This window comes from Hemiscyllium ocellatum, chromosome 34, assembly GCF_020745735.1.
Source record: "Hemiscyllium ocellatum isolate sHemOce1 chromosome 34, sHemOce1.pat.X.cur, whole genome shotgun sequence".
In the NCBI taxonomy this organism is placed as follows: domain Eukaryota; kingdom Metazoa; phylum Chordata; class Chondrichthyes; order Orectolobiformes; family Hemiscylliidae; genus Hemiscyllium; species Hemiscyllium ocellatum.
The window spans coordinates 32,712,433-32,736,337 of NC_083434.1; the positions used below are offsets into that span (position 1 = coordinate 32,712,433).

The following is a 23,905-nucleotide window of genomic DNA, read 5'->3' on the forward strand; positions in this document are numbered from 1 at the left end:
GATGGATGTCATACAGAGGCTTTCACTGGACACCAATATTGATTGTTCCCTTCAGTATCTTTCTTGGCCATCAGTTGTGCCATAACATCTTTAAAGGTTTGTCAGAAAACTTGTGGGCACTTGCCACTGAAGATATCCTCCTCTATTTGCCAATGCGAGCTGGATTCTACTGTTTTTTTTAGATTAGACTTACAGTGTGGAAACAGGCCCTTCGGCCCAACAAGTCCACACCGACCCGCCGAAGCGCAACCCACCCATACCCCTTACCTAACACTACGGGGAATTTAGCATGGCCAATTCACCTGACCCGCACATCTTTGGACTGTGGGAGGAAACCGGAGCACCCAGAGGAAACCCACGCAGACACGGGGAGAACGTGCAAACTCCACACAGTCAGTCACCTGAGGCGGGAATTGAACCCAGGTCCCTGGCGCTGTGAGGCAGCAGTGCTAACCACTGTGCCACCGTGCTGCCCTAGATCTGTCTCCTTCTCCAATTTATGTACTTATAATCCTTTATTGGTCTGAATTAGCCACAAATGCTGGGTCCAAAACTGCAGATCAACCAGGTCTTTGGGCTCCTGGTGTTTTCTATCAGATTTCAACAGATTTGTTTGCTAATTCTGAATCTAGAAATAGGACTAAAAGAATTGTGAGCTGACGGAGGATCTCGGACCAATTCCATGCTTCAGCAGATTGCTAAATTTTTGGACATGTCGGAAAAAAGTGGCTGAAATACCAAGGTCAAATAACAGAAAAAGCACCTGCATTTGAAAAGCACCTGCATTTGAAAAGCCAGGTCATTACAATCAGATCATTGTCCAAAAACAGAAGGTACAAGCAGTAGCAGGCCATTCAGCCCTTTGAGTAAGTCTTCTTTGCCATTCAATAAGGTCATGGCTGATCTTTGACCTCAATTCCAGTTTCCTTCATTATCCCATATCCTTTAATATCCAACAAATTCATCATTTGTGTCTAGTTCATACCCATAAAGGACCACAGGTATATAAAATGGAGAAGGAGACAGAATCATGTACTGAAAGGCTGATGGCCCACAGCTCTCTGGTCAGTGACGAAATTATTCCTCATTTCGGTCCTAATTTGGCAACTTCTTCTTCCTGATCTAGGACCCTTCGTTCTAGAATCCTTGGCAAGGGGAAATATCCTCAGGCATATACCTTCTCAAATTGCTTCGGAATTTTAAAGGTTTCAATTAGATCAGTTTTCATTCCTCTGAACCATCGGGGACATAGGTCAAGTTCATTTCATTTCTCCTCACTGGGAAATGCCCTCTCCCAGGAGTCTATTTAGTGAACCTCAGTTGCACTGGTGCAGAAATGACAGGCTGAATGGCCTCCTTCTGCCCCATAAAAGATCTGTAATTCTGATTCACTTCTTCCAAGGCAAATATATTCTTCCTTAGAGAAACAACTCGAAACTCTACATAATACTCCAGATGTGATCTCTCCAAAACAGTGTACAACTGCAGGAAGACATTTTCAACTTATACTCCTATAATTTCCCAATAAGAGCTAATTTATCACTTGCATCCCTAATTGATTTCTGTACCAACAAGTTAACTTTCTGTAATTCCACCCATATCCAAGTTCACCTCATAAGAGATTAGATTAGACTTAGATTAGACTTACAGTGTGGAAACAGGCCCTTCGGCCCAACAAGTCCACACCGACCCGCCGAAGCGCAACCCACCCATACCCCTTACCTAACACTACGGGCAATTTAGCTTGGCCAATTCACCTGACCCGCACATCTTTGTGACTGTGGGAGGAAACCAGAGCACCCGGAGGAAACCCACGCAGACACGGGGAGAATGTGCAAACTCCACACAGTCAGTCGCCTGAGTCGGGAATTGAACCCGGGTCTACAGGCGCTGTGAGGCAGCAGTGCTAACCACTGTGCCACCGTGCCGCCCAATATTTTGTTGTTTTTTACTTCCCTTGCCTAAGTGGAATATTTATCAATTCACCATATGGTATTCCATCACTCACCTTCTTGCCTCATCACTGAACCTGCTTATTTCCCTTCGCAGCCTCTCTAAGCCTCATTCAGAGCTGACTATCCCATCTAACTCTGTAGTAGTCAGTAAACCTGGCTCCACTGAGCACTTTGTTTGCGGTTTCAATGCTGGTATCTTACCCATTCCTTTCAAGTATGGGTGAATGGAACTCCAGACACCCACACTGCCTTGGCGTAGCCGCTGTCCGATGGCAAACTCCATGAGTAACAGAGGAGCACCCTCAAAAACCAGTAGGATGAGAAACGGGATCATGAATGCCCCTAGCAAAGAGAAAAAGGGCAATAATGAAAAATGGAACAGTTCTTTTAACTTTTTTTGTGCTTACTGAGGATTCTCCATGATGGGGACTAGAATAGTATCCACTTTGATTTTATTTCATTGTCATTTGTACTCAAGTACAGGAGTATAATGGAAAGTATATAATGTCGCCACATAAAGTGGTATCTTAGGTACAAAGTAACTAAGTACAGAATCTGAAGAATAAGGTATAAAGAAAGAACATAGTCAAAAGTTAAACATTGCAGTGACTATAGTATAGTGTAAAACATACAAAATGAGGTTAAAGGTTACATATTTGGACACCCAGTGTGAGACCAAGCACACCCATGTAAGAAAAGGCACCTTTGCTCTGCCTCAGCAATATGCCTCAGTGTTATTCTCAGCAGAGCTCCTCCTAATACATCAGTGTGCCATCCCTTTCCTCTTCCCACTCCAATTGCCCTATGTCTAGAAAATTGTCAATTAGAACCATATTTGATGTTTAAGGTACTGTATGACTTAAGGTGAGTTGAGATTGGAGTCCAGATGGAGTCCATACAGAATTCTTTGAGCCAACAGATAAAGAAGGTTATGAGTGCATCAATCCAGGCTGTATTTTTAACAGAAGTTAAAAATCACACAACACCAGGTTATAGTTCAACAGGTTAATTTGGAAACACTAGCTTTCAGATCATTACTCCTTCATCGACCACCTGGTGAAGGAGCAGCTCTCTGAAAGCTAGTGCTTCCAAATAAGCCTGTTGGACTATAACCTGGTGTTATGTGAATTTTAACTTTGTCCACCCCAGTCCAATACCAGCTCTTCCACATTATAACACAAGGTTAGTATTTAATCGGTCAAGGTTCCATCCTTGCTGATTGAGGTGGGTTGATTCAATTTTTTTTATTCACTCATGGAATGTGGGTGGCGCTGGCTGGCCACCATTTATTGCCCGTTCCTAACTACCCTTAAACTGAGGGGCTTGCTAGGCCATTTCAGAGGAAGTTGAGATATTAGTGAGCCACATGGATTTCTCCTGACAATTAGCAATAGCTTCATCGTCATCAATAGATTCATCATTCGACCCTATGCTTCCAGTAAGAACGACAAATTTGAAAAATTCAGAAAGATCTCAATGTTTCAGAAATTTAATAGTCAATACAAATGTCTTTCAGTGTGCCTTTTCAGGATGATAATGCAACAGAACATAAAATGATACATTGTGGTCAGCAATGTCTTCAGCAATGTCTGGCTCATCTCCCACACTTTAGCACCTCATTTAGGTACTTTCACAGCCTCAGGTCTCAATACTGAGCTCAATGACTTCTAACTAACTTCTGACATTGTTTTCTAAAGTTCTTATCTTCTCTACACCCTCTCCCCCCATAGTCTTGTCCTGTTTGTGTCTTGTTAATTTTGTTTGTCGTAGAGAGGACCCATTCTCTCTCTGTCACACCTTAATGCTATATCTTCTTATTTCTTTCTCCCCTATTAGCAACCTCTTTGTCTTTCACACTGGGCCTCCCCTCTGTCAAAAATATTAAAAAGAAACATTTCCAACACCTTCCATCTGCGCTATTGACTCTGTTTCTCTTTCCACAGATGCTGCCAGACCTGCTGAGTTTTTCCAGCATTGTCTGTGCTTGTTTCAGATTTCCAGCATCCAGTTATATTCTAGTTGCTCAAAACTTAACTTCGTTTTACATGAACTGATAATAAATATATCTGCATCACATGAAGCACTTGCACCAGGACAGCCAAGAGCCTGATTCACTTACAATCAAAAAGATCACCAGTTCTCCACAATATGTCATACGTAAAGCACATTTCTGCTCCGTAATATGTTAAATACCTTTATCAATGAATAATTTTAAATAGATACTGCAAGTATGAAACTTGTTAGAGAGAATTCTACTTTTATACACTCTAATGGAAAATTATTCACAGAGAATTTCCAGCCATTTCACAAACATAAGACATGAAAGAATGTATTTAAGTTGAATTTGTCAATAGAGGTAAAGACAACAACAGGATAGCAATGGAATTGAAGCAAAGAGTCGAAATAAAAAAAACGATTTTCAGGAGTATTGAGCTGCTTTACACCAGTGAGTTTTCTTTATAGATCAGACTGCCATCTAGTGCAGTGCAATTGAACTGGGATGATGCATTTTGGTCTAAACTTATTGATTCCTGTCTTAACGGGACTTTGAGGCATGAGAACGTGGCATTGAGGTGATCTGTCATTGCTGCCATGCTTGTTTCCAAGGGTTGAGCCATCGGTTTCCATTAAATTGGCCCACAGTATGGGCAAGTGTATTGCAGCCGGTTTCCAACCCACTCACACAGCATTCCTTCAGGTGAACTGAACTGGAAGGTTTTCTAGGCAGCAAACCAACCTGTTTGTCATGTTACAAATGTACCAGCAAACCCTTTGCAGGACTCAAAACCAAAGTATCGGACCCAGGAGTATCACTGGACATAAGGACACACCAAGGTAGGAGAAAGATGGAAATAGGCCTACTGGGACAGGTTATAGCCTTAAAATATGGAATATTTTGGATGAGGATATGACATAATCATCATTTAAGTCTTCCTTATAGTTTCCCCGGTGAATTTGGCTACTTGCACTGGCTGCGGTTCTATTTTGATATATGTCCCAACTGTCTATTCTTCATGTGTAAGATCCCAGATAAGAACAGAGATAGAATCACAAAATCAAGAATGGTTACAGCAGCAAAGCAGAGAATTTGCCCCTTTGTATCCATGCTGGTTGTCCAAATGCCATTGTGCCATTTCCCAGTCTCCTCCCTGTAACAGTGCACAGTCTTCGTTATAACAATCCAATTCCCTTTTGAAAGCCTCCATTGAACCACACTGTCATGCATTCATTCCATTCTAAATCTTAACCATTACCGAAATGGTCAAGTTTCCCCTCAAGTCACTGCTTCTTTCAACAATTCCCTTAAATCTGTGCCTGCTGTTGTTTTTGATCCTTCCATCAGTGGGAACAGTGTCTCCCTATCTACCCTGCTGAGACCCCTCCTGATTTTGAGCACCTCTATCAGATGAACTCTGAACCTTCTCTTCCCAGGGAAACAAATGCTAATTCTCCAATCTGTTTTCGTAACTGAAGTTCCGCATCCCCAGGACCATTCTTATAAATCATTCCTGCACTTTCTTTGAAGCCTTTCTAAAGTGTAGTGTCCAGAACAGGATCCAGTTGGAACTAAACTAGTGTTTTATGCCATTTCAACGTAACTTCCTTCCCTTTACACTCTCCATCTCTAATATTAACATCCAGGATGCTAAATGCTCCATTAACCACTTTCTAAACCTGTCCTGCTACCTTGGTGATTTATGCTCATATACACTCCACCCCTATCCCTCTACACCTGCATTTCCTTTAGAATTTCATCCTTTATTTTCTCTAGTTTTTCTGTTAAAATGGGTCACTTCACACCTCTCTCCATTAAATTTTAATGTTTCAATTGTTTCTGGAATGTTTTCCACCTCCAAAATTAAACTCCCTGATGTGTAAGGCTGGGTTTATCTCTGTATGTTTCTCAGAACAAGGGTGTGTAACCTTTGCAATTCTCTCCTGCTATTTTGCCATCCCAGAGTCTTTAGGGAAAGCTGGAAAATTATGACACTATCTTTACAATTTCCACTCTCATTCTTTTTTTTACCTTGGATGCATCTCATAAAGCCTGCCACCTTATCAATGTTCAGCTCAGACAAATCTAAAACTCTTCCTTATTTGTTTTAAATCCTTCAAGTGCCTGGATTGCTTCCTCTTTCAGTATAATGTGCACAACATTGTTTTCCTTGGATAATGAGTGGTAGAAAGTAGATACCTCAGTCATAGAGATGTACAGCACGGAAACAGACCCTTCGGTCCAACCCGTCCATGCTGACCAGATATCCCAACCCAATCTAGTCCCACCTGCCGGCACCTGGCCCACATCCCTCCACACCCTTCCTATTCATCTTCACATCCAGATGCCTTTTTAATGTTGCAGGAAAAGATAAAATTTTCATAGTTTTATTTTAACATGGACACCCCTAGATCAGCCCGCTCCTTCTTTTGCCCAACATCTACAAGTTTATGTGCCCATTGAAGCTACTTAAAGTCCTCCTTGATGTTTAGCTTCCAGCCTCAGTGCACTTTCTCTTCTTACATTTCTTATTTTCTTCACAATTCCCCTTCGAACTTTTTATATTGAACTTGGTTCTGGGTTTTATTATCTGAATGACATTTCTCATAACCTTTCAGTTTTTTAAGCAAACACTTTTAACTGAAGAGTCTTCCAAAATAAAAACCTAAAATGAAAACTGTTCAGAGCAACATGACTGAAATCCTGCATTTTCAAGTCAAATGGGCACAGTGGTTAGCACTGCTGCCTCACAGCGCCAGAGACTCAGGTTCAATTCCCGCCTCAGGCGACTGTGTGGAGTTTGCACATTCTCCCCGTATCTGCGTTTGTTTCCTCCGGGTGCTCCGGTTTCCTCCCACAACCCAAAAATGTGCAGGTTAGGTGAATTGGCCATGATAAATTGCCCGTAGTGTTAGGTGAAGGGGTAAATGTAGGGGAATGGGTCTGGGTGGGTTGCGCTTCAGCAGGTTGGTGTGGACTTGTTGGGCCGAAGGGCCTGTTTCCACACTGTAAGTAATCTAATCTAAATGATTGGAAAATTGCCAAATATCATTCGTCGAATGCATAATTCACAAAAACAAAGAAAAATAGAAACTAAAACAAATTCACTGTAATTGAATTATAGTGGTTTTAAATTGAAATTATTTGGCCAGTAAAATAATTCTTTATGTAAACTTTAAATTACAATGTATTGAACTAAAACATTTATTTTTAGTTGTTGATTCTCATGATGCCATCACTTCCAAAAATCCCTTCCAAACATCTGAGCTACATAAGGAATAAAAATGCTTACAACCATTAGATCCCAAGGAATTACACAGTTGCACCTCATCAAGTTTATTTAGAGTACAATAATGCTCTAGAAATTATTCATGGTATATATGTATTCCTGGCTGTGGCAGCATTTATTGCAAATCCCTAATGACCTGGGGGTGGGTTTAGTGTAACAAACTGCTCTCTGGAAACTCTTGTAGCAATGGGGTGCTGGTGGTAGGTGGCTTTTGGTGAATTTCCTCCTCTTCATACATCTCTTGCTCCTGATTCTCTTCACGAGCCCAGGTGGTAACATGGGCCCTTTTCTCATGACCCACAACTACTGGAAAATGGCTGACAATCACAAATGGGTGTGTGTACATAGGGCTGCACAAGCCCTCCTGTGCAGCCCAGACAGTAGAAGATGTCACTTGTCCACACTTATCATCTACTCACTGACATTCATGTGGCAACATGAGCTACCTGCACCTAGATTCCTGACAAGAATCATGAGCCAATAGTCCACAGAGGAGATCCAATAGCCAAAATATGACTTGATGGACTGGTGTCTTCCTTGCTGCTTCACCTAACATTTCCAGCAACATCCTTCTAAAGCTTTTCTGAACCTTTTCAAGATTCACAACATCCTTCCGATAGAGGAAGACCAGAATTGCACTCAACATTCCAAAAGTGACCTAAACAACATCCTGTACAGCCGCAACATGACCTCTTAACAACCATACTCAATACTCTGACCAATAAAGGGAAGCATTAAGATCCTACCCATGGAGATAGTTAACAATTGAGAAGGTAATCATTAAAATTCCTGCTGCAGTTACAGATCAGCACATACCAGAGATGAAGTAGAAGTAGAGATTTGCAGATCAATCAAAGAGATATATGAACATTATGTTTATAGTTTAAACCATCTCAGGATAGATTACAATCAAGGGAATGTTGTAGGATCAAAGCTGGCAACTTTTCCCGCATCTAATGAGGAAGGGACCATTGTAGGAAATTGGATCAATTCGTACTCGGGAGAAAAAGAGAACAATTTGGCAAAAGTGCAAAAGGTTTTTCCTTCTTTTTCTCTCCCCATGCCCAGGGGGCACATGAGACACATGAAGCACATGTGAGTTTCCTTAAATTCTCCTGGAAAGGTCACTAACTTGTCACAGACGGGTGCCACTCTATATGAAGCATGACGGGCCAGGAGACTCTCCTGATCTTACCGCCTGCCACTGGCATCTTGGAAGGACTTATAGGTTAATAATCAACTTACTCGGTCACATCACGAAAGCACCTTCCATTGTCATCAAGTCCCAGAGCAAAACCCAAACCCTGCCCAGAGGAAGGGATGTTACACGCTAAGATTTCCATTGTTTAAAGGGAGAGTAAAGTTTAATGGATATGGACCAAACTAATTAAGCAGAACAATGAACAGTGAAACAGGTCCCATAGTAGAAAATGTTCAAACGTAAGATGTGAAGAAACCTGATATAAATGGATCGAGGTTAAAAAGTGGGTGCATCAGAATGTTGGGCACTGTGGGTGAATGGAGAAATGAAAATCAATCTGAAGCAGAGGCAGATGGAAAAGCTGTCTGCCACAATGCTGAAGTAAAATTCAGAGAAATATGAGAAGGTGCAGTGAGGAGGAGGAAATCAGGAGAGCTGAAAGGAAATACAAAAATGTGAGGCAGATAAATAGAGAAGAAGTAGTCAGGCTTTGTAAAAGAAAATCAAAAATAACAGATTGGTTAAAGAGTGGGCAGTACTAGTGAGGGTGAATTTGTAGAGGATGAAGGTATGGGAGAGATAAAGAAAGAATATTTCCTATCAGTCTTTACAAATTTTGGTGAAAATGAGATTGTAGGATATGAGAGAGAGGCACACGCATCAGTTCGCAGAAATCATCAGGAAAAACAACCTGTTCAGAAAAAAAACATTCTGCAGGGACATCAGAAATTCCTCATTGCAGAAGAGAGAAAAGGATTAATCATTGACCAAATGCTCTGATATTAGTTAGGGGTAAAACATTAGGAAGTAATTTTTAATATAGGTGAGGGCTTGGAATTAGCAGGGATGTTAAATTGCAAAACATTCTCAAGTGAATTGGGAAAATGGCTCCAATCCATCAACTTTCAGCTTTTACTGAGTCTGGACAAGGGATGGGCAGCCAATCCAAACCCAGAAGAAGGGCATTAAAAACCATAGTAAGGCTGGCAATGTAGACACCAAATTTTCAGGTTTCCCAGGAGCATTCATACTGCTTTAGCCACAAGCATCCTCTCATCACAGCCCCACTCTACAACTTAGCTCTCCCTACCACTGCCCTGTGATCCACACACCACCATCCTCAAGGACCGCGAGCACAGATTTGTTAAAGGCAAGTTGTGCTTGGCAAATTTCATACATTGCAGGTCAGAAAGGAAAGTACAGCAGATGTACTGCGCACAAATTCTCAGAAGCCACTTGGCGATGTTCCTCCCAAAGGGTTTGTTACAAAAAGGGCAAAGAATGCAATACTAGATAATTTTTAATAATTGATTAGACCATAGTTAGAGTATTGTGTGTCATTGTGGATTTCCTATTATGTAATGACAATAAATTACATTTATATAATGCCTCTAATATCCCAAGACACTTTGCAGGATTGGAAAGTATCAGTAACTAGAGAAATGTGTTTGAGGCAGGAGTGACGATAATAGATTTGGTCTTCCCAATATTTAACTGGAGGAAATTTCTGCTTATACAATTCAAGATGTTAGAAAGGCAATCTGATAGTTTAAGAGACAGTTGGGGGGGGGAGAGGTTATCGAGAGAGGGGGAGGTGTGTTAGAGCTGGATGTTGTCAATGAATGTATGTGAAAACCAGCCTTGGCTTCTGAATGGCATTGTTAAAGAGCAGAATGGAGATAAGAAATAGGATGGTGATGCAGGATAAATACCAGATGCAATGGCAGCAAAAGAAGTAGATACTTCCTGGTAATAATTAGAAAGATAATCATGGGAGTGGGTGGGAACAGCCCTCCTCAGCTGGGCATGTGCATGAAAGGAGCATGGTATGTTCAGCAGTGTCACAGACTGAGACAGGTCAGTGAGGAGGAAAAGAAAACATTCACATTTGTCACAGTGGGATGAGATATCAGTTGTGACTTTAATAAGAGTCATCTAGCAACAGTGATGGGGTAGAGTCCTGATCGAAAGCATTCAAAGATGGAGTTTCAGGAAAGAAGAGATTTGGGAAGTGGCAAAACATTCAAAAAAATTCACAAAGATGTTAAATCTCTGCCATGAATGCAATATAAATTTCCCAAGATTATTCAAGGAATGGGATCTTATATTTGTGAGGAGAGTTTTGAATGTAATGGATTATTTCTGATTAACTAAAGAAGTGATGAGTTTGTAGAGGATTTTTAAACGCTGATAATTTTGAAGTGGCTGAACAGGGAAAGACCATTTCTGTGAATTGGCGATGCATCATAAAATATCAATTATACCTGAGAGAACGAGGATCAGAAGTTGCAGAAATGCATTTACACGATGGATTGTTGAAGCATGGCATTTTTTTACCTGACTGAGGTGGATACAAGTGCACCTTTTCTTGCAAACCATTGGAAGCAGAAAGCAGAGGGAAATGAAAAGAATGTGCAACAGTTGGATTAGGTTTCGTTAGCAAAGAAATACAAATGGCACTTTTTACCTAAGGTGTGTTTCGGTGGCTGGAACATTGAAATGGTTGAAGAATAAAGAAGCTTAGGAAAGAAAAAGCTAAGCTGTTACCTTATGCTACATGGAAAGTACCTGCTAAAAATGATCATTCTGTTCTAGAAGTGTTTTTGCCACATTTTCACATTAAAACGCGACTCATCTGAGCTTATCTGAGATTACATCTATTGGCAGCAACTGTCAGAACTGTTGACAAGGCACAGCATCTTATGCACTGTCTGGAGGAATAGCTGTATAAAAGCCTGAGTTAATAATCTACTGTAAAATGCTCAATAAAGCAAAGTAAAGTGCTCTCCTAGAAGCCTGTTATGGTTTTAAAACCTAATTAAAAGGTAGCAAAGCCCAAGAATAAAATCCACACACAAAACCTGATGTAGCTATAATTTTTCATAAAATGAGCTTCCTCCTTTAGATATCTAAAACAGTAGCAAAATTGTTGGAAACACACAGAGGTATTATAAACATAGATTATGTGGGATTATGTAGTTTGCATAAAAATACTGCACATATAAAGCATTTTATATCATCAGCTCATTACAAAGAAACATAGAAAATAGCAGGAAGTGTAGGCTATTCAGCCCTTGGAGACATCTCTACCATTCTATATGATCATGGCTGATCATCCAAACCAGTCCCCTGTGCCTGCTTTCTCTATATACGTTTTGATCTTTTTGGCCCTAAAAATAGTAAGATTAGATTAGATTACTTACAGTGTGGAAATAGGCCCTTCGGCCCAACAAGTCCACACCAACCCTCCGAAGCGCAATCCACCCATGCTCATTCCCCTACATTTAACCCTTCACCTAACACTACGGGCAATTTAGCATGGCCAATTCACTAACCTAACCTCCATCTTGAAAAGTGCTTACAGTGCTTATGTTCCACTCCAATCTCCCACCATTTGAGCTAACATTGTAACCATCTATTCCCTTCTTCTCCATATACTTGTCAAGCTTCCTTTTAAATGCATCATTCCTGCATAATCAACCATTATCTCTAGTATCCTCACCACTCTTTGGGTAAATTTCTTCTGAATTCCATATTGGATTTCTTCTGACATTGATGGTCTTTAGTTCCTCCCAAACATTCCCTTTGTATCTGCTCTATCATAATTTCAAAGATTGTCCTAAGGTCATCCATCAACCTTTTGTTTTCAGAAGTGACCCTTTTGATATGCCCACACATTTCCGATAGCAGCCATGTAAATCTCCTCTAGATCTTCTCCAAAGCCACCATATCCTTTTGTAATGAAAGTTCATAACATATGGTGATTGTTTCTGAATTTAAGTTCCCAAAGTGATGTAAAGCTTTAATTTTGTTTTGCATTTCTACCTTGTATGTGCTATGAAGGGAAGGATATAGTTGCACTCCATTTTTGAATTTCGTGAATGGCAACAAGTTATCTGACGGTTTGTTTAAATGCATTTAACTAAAAGGTTTTTGTAACACTTGATGTGAATAGCTTAGTGCATTTGAAAGAAACGTGTAGAAGAACAAAATATAAAGCAATTGCCTTCCTACAATTTTCCTATAACACGGAGAAAGAGACAGAAGCAGGATTATTTCGAAAGGTAGTCCCTTTAGACGGAAAAGATGGAGTACTGTTTTGCAGTCTCCAAACAGTTAGAGCTAAGATAAGTAATCCCACAACCAATGGGTCAGATCTAAGCTCTACAGTCCTGCCAATCAAATAATTCACTGAACGAGGAGGCTCCACAAATATTCCCATTCTGAAGGATGGAAGAGCCCAGCACATCAGTGCAATAGATAAGGCTAAAGCATTCATAATAATCTTCAGTCAGAAGTGGCGATGATCCAGAACTTGCCACTCCCCTAGCCAAGCTCTTCCAGTACAGCCACAACACTGGCATCTACTCAACAATGTGGAAAATTGCTCAGGTATGTCCTGTTCAAAAAAAGCAAGACAAATCCAACCCATCCAATTACTGCTCCATCAGGCTATTTTTGATCATCAGGAAAGTGATGGAAAGTGTTATCAACGGTAATATCTAGCAGCATTGGCTCAGCAGTAACCAGCCTGATCCTGCCAGGGCTATTCAGCTGAATTTATCTTTCCCACATTTTCAGGCAGTCTTTTCCACAACATAACAACATGCAGCATTAAAATAAAGTCCCTCTCACATTGCCTCTTGTTCTTTTGGTGATTATCCAAAACCAAATACATTTTTGCTTCCTTGGTTTCAACGGCACAGTGAGTCTTCCAAGTCTTCATAAAAAAAATTGTCATTACATTTCATATCATAATGTAAATTCTCAAAAGAGCAACGTTAAAATTGGAATTGGAGAGAATGACAAGGAATCTTTTCAATCTCCCAGGAATGCTATGTACAGCTAAATTCTGCTCAATGTAACCCACCTATCTTTCCAGCTCAGACAGGGAACAGTCCAGATCTTCCCTGGAGTCATACCCACTCCAATGTGACCAGAAATTTAACAGAAACTGGTTTTTGTGAATAGTCAAACTTCTGCCCATTTTGAAAGAAGTTATAGCAGCAAATTAGAGGCTTCAGGCAATGAAAGCTTTGAGCTGATAGATCTATAATTAGTACTACACTGCTTAAGTGATGAACCCATAGGAAATGCCTCATTTAGCAGCACTATCAGACCTCTTTTATTAAACTTGTTTAAAATTGCGTGCAAAATACTTTCATATGGATAAATTCATTGCTAAAATTGAAAAATAGATTTTAACCCTTAACTTTGTCACATTTCATTGCATTACCCTTACATTAAGCACCTTCTCAAGGACAATGAAGAATAGGCAATAATTATTGACCTGAAGAAAGTGAGGACTGCAGATGCTGGAGATCAGAGTCAAAAAGTGTGGCGCTGGAAAAGCACAGCTGGTTGGTCAGGCAGCATCTGAGGAGCAGGAGAGTCCACATTTCAATCATAAGCTCTTCATCAGGAATATTCCTGATGAAGATCTTATTCCTGATGAAGAGTTTATGCTCGAAACATCGACTCTCCTGCATCGCAGATGTTGCCTGACCGACTGTGCTTTTCTAGCACCTCACTTTTTGACAATAATTATTGACCAGGTGAGTGATGCCCACACCCTGCACAAAAATGATCTTCTAGCACGACGTTTTGATATTTCCTTGAATTTATTTCTGGAGCAAATTGGTATCTTGAGGCATTCCGAGCCTCACAGTTACTATCCACAAGTTGCAGCTTATTCCAAGTATGGAAATTACAGCTAAAAGATTGAGGAATGAGTGAGTCCTAAATTTTAAAATAGAGACAAAGAGAGTTGGAAAACTGTAGTAGATCCAGCAGCATCTGTGGAGAGGAAAATAGGATTAACATTTTGAGTTCAAGGTGGAAATGAACAAGGCAGATCAGGAAGTTAGCAAGATTGACAGTGTATTGTGTTGAGTTGGTTGGTTTGATTTACTGGTTGGTCTGGGATGGAATATTCCAATTTATGGTGTAGGCTTCCCCTGACCAGACAGAGGAAGAAAACAGTCAGACTTTGCTTTTACTGTTGTTGGAAAATACACTAATACAATGTGCACAAGTTGAGCTGCAAGAAGGTGACTGGTCCTTGAAGATCCCTACCCCAGCGTGAGTAAAGTCGAACAGGGGAGAAAAAAGTGGTGGCAATTAGGAAACAATTCCAAAGTCTCTGCTTATTCACGGGATCTGATTGATGTTGGGACAATTGGAGTTGGAAGTTAAATTAGATAAATTCATGCAGTGGAGAAAGATATAATGTTATAGAAAGCATGGATGAGAGTAGAACTAATTCCAGGTTTCTCAGGCTTAAAAGTGTGCAGGTGTAATAGACTAAACCATCTCTTCTATGCTAGAAGTATACTCAGTTCTAAGTAATACCAGAGCAAAAACAAAAGACATTTAGTGCTCTTGCTTTGCTATTGAGATGCTCCTTGAGTGGGTGTGAAGGAATTTTTCTTGATGAGGAAGTTCTTACCTCCTCATATTAAAGTCATAGAGTTAGCTTTTACAGGATGATGGTGACCGGACCATTCAGGTGAAAATGGCAGGGGTGACCTCACCCTTACTCTGTGGCTTCTTCCATAGGCATTCTACAGCTGTCTCTACATTGATTTGCTTCAGGCAGGATGTGCCTCCCACTGGGGCATAAGATGCCTCAGACAGTTGCTGGCCATTCAAATGGCTCACAGCTTACTGGCCCTAACAGTGTCACCAGGAGCTATGGACACATCTGGAAATACAGCAGGCTCCAACACCAAGGAGCTGGAGTCAGAGTAAGGGCGTTGCCACCAGGGCCATTCTGAAAGGCCACAATGAACAGATTGGTTGAGGGTGGGATGAGGGGGTGGTGCAGAAAGGTCACTGGGGGACTGGGGTGGAGGAGAGACCATCCAATGGGCCTGGGATGACCAGTTAGGATGAACCGTAGCCTGTGATCAGCCAGCATGGCGAAAGCTATAGAGAGGATGATTGCCATGGAGATCTCCTGCCACTGGTCAAATCTCTGAAATGGCACAATTTGTAAGGACCTTAATTTGTCCAACAATGGTTAGGCTACACTCCAACTGCAGTGAGCGTAAGTGTGGGAGACTAAGCAGTGGGAGGCTGCTGGTAACATTTTATAGCTCCCTCTGCCTGTAACTCTATTATCATCAGGGCTACAAAATCTAGCTGATCGAATTATTTACAGCACAAATAGTGGGGTCATTCGGCCCATCAAATCGATGCCTGGTTTTAGTTCAGAAATTGCCAGAATTATTTACATTCTGCCCCCTTTGTCAATTTTAGTCCATCTTCTTGATGATGCCAGTTCCTGAATCAGCAATGTGTTTATGTTTTTGTTTTGCTTAACAACCAAACTAAACACCCAGCCAGACCGCTGAGACAAATGCATTTTTGGATCAGCTTTTACTGTAAAACTCAATTGAAAATCATACATCAGTGTACTTTGTATTTTAATTTGAGGTCATTTTGAAATTTTATGGTAACAGTCCTTCACAAAATAAAGACCACCACAGCAACATATAAACACCACAGGAACATAATAATGGCACATTAGGGATTGACCTGGATGCACAGTGTTCCTTCAAGTCACTTTAACATCGTGCAAACACATCAGATATTTCTTTTCTGTCCTCTTGCATTATTAATAAATTTCACTGGGCTATTCAGAGCAGATCTTTAAGATTACCAGGAATATTACAGATGTTTAACCTTGCTGTTTACAGTCTTATGAGCAGCACCATCAAACCTTAAGAAAGTCAAACTCCTGAATTGTTTCTCCCGACTCTCATGCTATCCCTTGTGGAGTTACTTTTGGACTGGAAAAGCAGCTTACTGACTGAGTTCCATTAAAAAATGAAGTTGATCTTTCAGTTGGAAACATAAGCTGCTAAATTAATAGATTCCAGTGAACTCGGACATGTTAGCACTCTATACACTTCTGCAAAATTGCCCTGGATAGCAATCACTTTGTGACATAAACTCTTTATGTCCATCTTACAATTTAGAGTTATTATCACTCTGTATCTTACTGTTCAATTTAATTAACACATTTTTGCGATTATAATTTATTGAAACGAATGCAGAAAATGCCCATATAAATACTTATCTTTGTTCCTTTGCTGATTATGTTATGTTACATACCTCCACCATGGCTCTGACACAGATAGGGGAAACGCCACACATTTCCTAATCCCACACAAAATCCAATACATGTTAGCATGTACTGAGCTTTGTTGTCCCATTTGGGTCGGTCATCTACTTCCTCTACCTCCTTCCTCTCCAGCTCTTCATGGGAGAGAATTCGATCTTCCAAGCCAGGATTTGGTAAAACGAGTCTTGGCATTGTGGATCAGAGACAGATAACGCTGCACACCACAAGCGCACACTGTCCCTGACTGAGAACAGGCAGCCAAAGGGGGTCTGAATAAAGTGGAAGGTGCTGCTGTTGACTAGATGCTTTTATACTGAACCTTTAGCACCATCACCTGAAAGTGTGTACACTGTAGATTGTGGTGTCAGCAGAATGCTTGATTACGCGCGGTAAATTTGAAACTTATTAATGTATTTATCACCCGCTCTGAGCCTCAATTGTACGTCTGGTATCAGGAGACCAATCAATTTTGATGGAACTGCTTCCTAGGAATGAGGAATTTATAAAAGATCTTTGTCCTCAGCACTGCTTTAATTTAGAAATTTTGTGCTGCAAATGTGTCTTTCACTGGCTGAGAAACAGTAAAATTGCTACTTTTATGTTGGAAGGTCAAACATTTCAGAGACCATTTCAGAGAAATGGTCAAACATTTCAAAAATGGAAAGAGTGAAAACATCATTACTGTGGGATCATTTCATTAAACCACTCCCTCCTTTTACAACTGGTAATGCCATTCTTAAACTGCGATCCACGTAAAATAATCAACTTGATAAAAACTTAAGGGCATTAAAATAAATAAATTCTTATTGTACAGTTTTATTGAATTAAAAATACTGATGCGTCCTATCTCTTCCATTTTTCGAGCACTGCATTAAATCTGAGCGATAGGGTTCAAGGGATTATTGTCAAACAAGTAGACCTTGGAGTGCAGGTTCATAGTTCCTTGAAGGTGGAGTCGAAGTTAGAGAGGGTGGTGAAGAATGCATTTGGTACACTTGCCTTTATTGCTCAGGGTGTTGAGTATAGGAGTTGGGAGGTCATGTTGCAGCTGTACAGGACATTGGTTAGGCCACTTTTACAATGCTGCATTCAATTCTGGTCTCCTTGCTGTAGGAAAGATGTCGTTAAATTTAAAGGGTGCAGGAAAGATTTATATGGATGTAGCCAGGATTGGAGGGTTTGAGATATAGGAGACGGTGAATAGGCTGGGGCTATTTTCCCTGGAGGCTGAGGGGTGACTTTACAGAGGTTTATCAAATCATGAGGGGCATGGGTATGATGAATAGTCAAGGTATTTTCCCCAGTATAGGGGAATCCAAAACTGGACAGCATAGGTTGAAGGTGAGACAGGAAAGATATAAAAGGGATCTAAGAGGCAACTTTTTCACACAGAAAGGGGTGCATGTATGGAATGAGCTGCCAGAGGAAGTCAGATTAGATTAGATTCCCTACAGTGTGGAAACAGGCCCTTCAACCCAACAAGTCCACACTGACCCTCCGAAGAGTAACCCACCCTCTGACTAATGCACCTAACACTATGGGCAATTTAGCATGGTCAATCTACCTAACCTGTACATATGTGGACAGTGGGAGGAAACCAGAGCACCCAGAGGAAACCCATGCAGACATAGGAAGAATGTGCAAACTCCACACAGTCAATTGCCCACGGCTGGAATCAAACCTAGGACCCTGGTGCTATAAAGCAGCAGTGCTAACCACTGAGCCCCACTTGTAGAGGCTGATACAATTGCACCACTTAAAAGGCATTTGGATGGTTATTTGAATAGGAAGGGTTTAGAGTGAAATGGGCCAATGCTGATAAATGGGACTAGATTAATTTAGGATACCTGGTCAGCATGGACGATTTGGACCGAAGGCTCTGTTTCTATGTTGTACATCTGTATGACTCTTCGAACAGCTGGCCAATGAGGTTGCACTTTCTTATGACGCTTCTTTTCTCTATGGTGCCTTGAGTTGTGCCTTCATTTTTCATATGCCACAGATGTACAAAGTAAGAGGAGTGGCATGGTGGCTCAGTGGTTAGCACTGCTGCCCCACAGCACCTGGGACCTGGGTTCGATTCCACCCTTGGTGACTGCTTGTTTGGAGTTTGCACATTCTTTCCATGTCTGTGTTGGTTTCCTCCCACAATCCAAAGTTGCTCATGTTAGGTAGACTGGCCATGCTAAATTGCCCATTGTGTGGGTTAGCTGTGGGGAATGCAGTGTTACAAGGATAGTTACAAGGGGGATGGGTTTGGGTGTGATGCTGTTTGGTTGGTGCGGACCTGATGGGCCGATTGGCCTACTTCCACACAGTAGGGGTTCTATAAATCTGAAGGCTTTTCCATAAGATTGATGGAGGAAGAGGCATTTGAAAAGAGAATCTTCCAATTAGCAATCTCATGTCACCCAGGGACCATACTGTCGAAGTAGCCTTGGTGCAGGTGTAGGTAATGTAGCTAGCACAAAGAACCAGCACAGGAGTAAGAAAAACACTGAAACGAAGGTGTGGCAGATTATTGTTGAAGCTTGATGATGTAGCCTTCTCAATCTGTGAACGTTTGCAACTTAAGGTGGCTTTGATGATGGCAGGTAAGAGGGTGATATACCTGTTTTCTAAAGGCAAAGGGTTAGAAATACAAGTCATTGTAAAGCTGAGCAGAGAAGGTAAAGATGATTCACTTTATATTATGAGAAAATAAGGGCTGGGGAGGGAAATGGCAGTCAGAAATATTTCCAAATTCAAACCCACCCCAGGGGGAATCAGTCACGCTTTGGAATATTCTCTCTCTAATGGACACTGAGATAGATTCTCTGGTGGTTTTTGATACCATGCTTTTTAAGGGCAGTCCATCTTCATGTTGTTTGATTTAGTTATTTTAAAATAGTAGTTTTAAAAAGCTGCAGGACTTCATCAGAATCTTTCTCTCTCAGGTTCCAACAACATATGATCTGACATCACCCAATGATGCAAACGAACAAGGAGTTTAGTAATTATTAATTCTTTATATCACAACAATGATTTGTCTTCCAAAAATATACTTAATTCATAAGATTAATAAAGGTACATTACATAACCATACAAAGTTGACATTACTTAAGATGTAAAACCTAATCAGTTTCTTCCTATGCTGTATGTACTTATTGTATTTACAATTATAGACAATATGCGCAATCTTCATTTCATGTTAAATGTGCACATCCTGAAAGGATTTAGACAATGGTCTTTCCTCAATGCACCTCTTTGGTGTGTTTAAGTTTAATGTGATCCACAGCATATAGAGGGAGGTGGTGGCCAAGTGATATTATCACTGGATTATTAATCCTGAGATCCAGCTAATGTTCCAGGGACCTGGGTTCAAATTAGCAGATGGTGGAAATTGAATCCAATAAAATTTTTGAATTAAGAATCTAATGATGACCTTGAAACCATTGTTGATTGTTGTAAAAATCCATCTGGTCCACTAATGTATTTGAGGGAAGGATACCACCATTCTTAGCTGGCCTGGCCTACATGTGACTCCAGACCCACAGCAATGTGTTTGACTCTTAACTGCCCTTTGGGGCAATTAGGGACAGACAATAAATGTTGGTTTGGCCAGTAATGCCCACATCCTAAGAATGAATTATAAAAAAAAGGACATTGGAACAGTTGTTCATGATCAGGTGTTGCAGATACCAAGCCTCATGAAAATTATTAAAACAAATTTCTAAACCTATACTTCATTGATAACATTTGCAAAAGTACATTACAGAACACTTTGACTTGTAAATTATGGAATCTATAACAAATTTTAATTTGTGTTCATTTAGTGTGTTCCACTGTTAGGTGTCCCACGATAGTTTAAATACTCTTGATGTTGATAATGTTCACTTCACATCAGGCATACTGTCTGAGGGTAAAATGTTTCAAGTTGGAAACTACAAGATGTGCAATCAAAATAAATTGCTTGCTATCTGCCATATTCTACTCTCAGATGCCTCAATACCATGTTCACAATACTTGCTCTTTGTCAAGTACACAGACTGAGGGGTTCTGCAGTTTCCAGCCCGTCGGGGTACTATTGTTAAAAGGCCTTAAAAAGCAACTTATTCTTTCCATTGTGGCAGTTGCTATAAGCTATAGTGCACTCCTCAGCACATTGTCAGGGACCTTGGAATGTGCCAGCCTGCACCACTTGTTACAGGACTACTCTTTGCACAGGAAAACCTGAGAGTTTCAGGCAGATGAAAGAGCGCCTTTCACCAAATTTCCACAAGTTACAGCTGATGTTTGTCTCAGTGTGTGCCAATAGGGATAGTCCCCAGAACAGAGAGACCTGCATCACGGGGCTATGAGACGAAGCTTGACAAAATCCACCAGATCTCTCTCCAGACTCTCTTTGCACAGGCACATTCAACAAGAACAACTTCCCCACTCAAATAAACGCAACATACTGCGGATGCTGGAGGTCAGAGATACAAACAGAAAATGCCAGCAAAACCCAGCAGGTGAGGCAGCATTTATTGGGAAAGAAATGGGTTAATGTTTAATACGATCTTGGGAATCGAAGGTGGCAATGAACGTGATGACCTTAATGCTGCAGGAAATTATGGGAAGAGAAGCAACTGGAAGAGTTGGTGAAGGTGCCTCACAGCACATGGTAAAGGGAGTCCGCATGGTGGGAATGAAGAGGTGGTAAAGAGAAAATGTTAATGGTTGGTGTTAATAGCAGAAATACATCCTCTTTATTGGAATGAATACCATGAAAACAAGAGTCTAGATGGGGTTAATAAAGGGAGAGGACACAGGCAGTGAGACAACTTGTTTGAAGAAATGTTTAAATGAGAACATGCTCGCTGGTGACTGGGGATTGTTCAGGTCTCTTTGCAGCCACCTTGAGAGCAGTCTGTGGAAGAATTTTGACTGCGGGCCTGTGGGAAGGCTCTGACAGGAAGGGTCTTTCCTAATGCCAGCTAAACTACAGCTTTGATGCTTCTTGTTCAGTTCTGGCAATGACGCACTCTGCCAAATGTCTCTGACCATCGAGTCCAGGAACAAAGCTACTGCATCCATCTGTCCCATTTCCTACAGAATGTGAGGGTCTGCTCTCAACCTGTAACTACTCACTCACTCACACATACACACTCACATATGCACTCACACACACAGTCATACACTCACTCTCTTGCTCACTCATGCACACACTCACTCTCACACACACACATACTCACTCACACACATACTCACTTACTCTCTCACTCATGCACACATTCGCTCACACACTCATGCACACATTCACTCACACACTCACTCACTCATACATTCACTCACGCATCTACTCATTTACTCACTCATATGTTCACTCACTCATTCACTCAGTCACTCACTCACTCACACACTCACTCATACATTCACTCACAACTCATATTTATTCACTCATTTGCTCACTCACTCACTTTCCACACTTAGTTAAAATTGCAACCATATAGTTTTCTTATCTGTTTAAGGCGAAGGTTTCTTAAGCATAATTTAAGAAAATGAAACTCTATCTTATGATTACTGTAAACGATTAACCAAATCATATCGACCGAGCTCATGAAATCATTTTCAGTGCCTCAGCAGTCCCTTGAATCTATGTTTCTGAAATTTAGCTTGTAAACTAATTTAAATCCTCTTCAACCATCTACATTCTTTTTAAACTGCACTAATAATGTTGCTCTGTAAAACATTTACAAGAATAATCACTTTTTAAAAATGCACCCTAGTATCCTTGAGATCTGAGTCCCTCCAAACAAGCTTCAGATATTTCACTGACGGGTTTAAAAAAAAATTAAAAACTCAAACGCTCAAAACAGCTATTCATAAACAGAAGCCCTGTTTTCTTTTATTTGAACTTTATCACATGGATAAGGTGCATGTTTAGAACACCTTGCAAACTCACGACCACTTCCATCCAGAAGGACAAGGGCAGCAGATACATGGGAACACCATCCCCGGTAAGTTCCCCTCCAAGCCACTCACCATCCTGACTTGGAAATATATTGTCATTCCTTCACTGTCGCTGGGTCAGAATCCTGGAACTCACTCCCTAATTGTGGATCTATCTACAACACATGGACTGCAGCAGTTCAAGAAAGTAGCTCACCACCACCTTCTCAAGGGGAATTACAAATGGACAATAAATGCTGGCTCAGCCAGTGACACCCACAGCTCACAAATGACTGAAAAGGAGCGCCGTTTACCTCTGCCACAGGTCAAATTGTCACATCTGGTGCTGCAGGATGAACACTCCACTTTTCTTAAAAGGTCACCTGTGCTGACTTTTTTTGAAAGAGTTTCCTCTCTGGCCACGGGGAAATACCAGAGCGCTGAAGGACAGTTGACGTGGTTCCACCTTATGAGAGGGATGTTGGAGAGAAAGCAGCTAGTCACAGACCACTGAGTCTCACAGCAGTGCTAGGGAAACAACTGGAGGAAATTCTGAAGGAGGGAATCAATCAAGGGATAGTCACCCCTAACAAATCTGGTGGAACTTTGCACAGAGGTGACCAGGTATGTAGACAAAGGTTGATGTGGTTTTTATGGATTTCGGCAAGATCATTACAAGGTCCTGCACGTGAAACTGACAAAGATCTGACAAAAAAGCACAGGGAATCCATGGCAACTTGGCAAATTGGATCCAAACATGGCCTAGTGTCAGAAGACAGTAGGTGGTGGTCGAAGGCTGTCTCTGCGACTGGAGCCTGATGTGCCGTGGCGTGGTGTACCACAGGGATCGATGCTGAATTCTGAATTATTTATGATATATATCAAAACAATATAGATGAGAATGTGGGGGAATGATAATTAAGTTTCCGGGTGACACAAAGATTGGGGCAGGTGGTTGACAGTAAGGAAGAAGATCTTAGATTATAAGAGGATATAAAAAGAGTGGTCAGATGGCAGTTAAGTGGTAGATGGAATTTAACCCTGATAAATGTGAGGTAGTGAACTGTGGAAGAAGGAGTAAGGCCAGGGAGTACTTAATGAATGGTAGGACACTAGGAAACTCAGAGTAACAGATGGATCTTGGGGCTACTTGTCCACAAATCCCTGAAGGTAGCAAGACAGTTTAACAGGGCAGTTAAGAAGGATGATTATAAGAGCGGGGAGATTATGTTGGAGCCGTACTGAACATTGGTTAGATCACAGCGGGAGTATTGTGTGTGGTTCTGATGTCCACAATATAGGAAGGATGTGATAGCATCAGAGAGAGTGCAGAGGAGATTCACCTGGATATTGCCTGAGATAGAGAGCTTTCGCAATGAAGAGGGGCTGGATAAGCTCAGGCTGTTTTCTTTGGAACAGCAGG

The 23,905-nt window shown here is 41.0% G+C and overlaps 1 protein-coding gene across 1 annotated transcript in view; it reads right to left on the reverse strand.

Annotated features, from left to right (window-relative positions):
• Positions 1-16,761, reverse strand: part of LOC132832354 (sodium-dependent neutral amino acid transporter B(0)AT1-like) — a 44,102-nt gene extending 27,341 nt beyond the window's left edge. Inside the window, exons 1-2 of the mRNA XM_060850295.1 lie at positions 16,560-16,761; positions 2,157-2,297 (exon numbers count right to left, since the gene is read on the reverse strand). Coding sequence (XP_060706278.1) covers positions 2,157-2,297; positions 16,560-16,761 — 343 coding nt within the window. The remainder of the gene's footprint in view (positions 1-2,156; positions 2,298-16,559) is intronic.
• Positions 16,762-23,905: the final 7,144 nt, after the last annotated feature.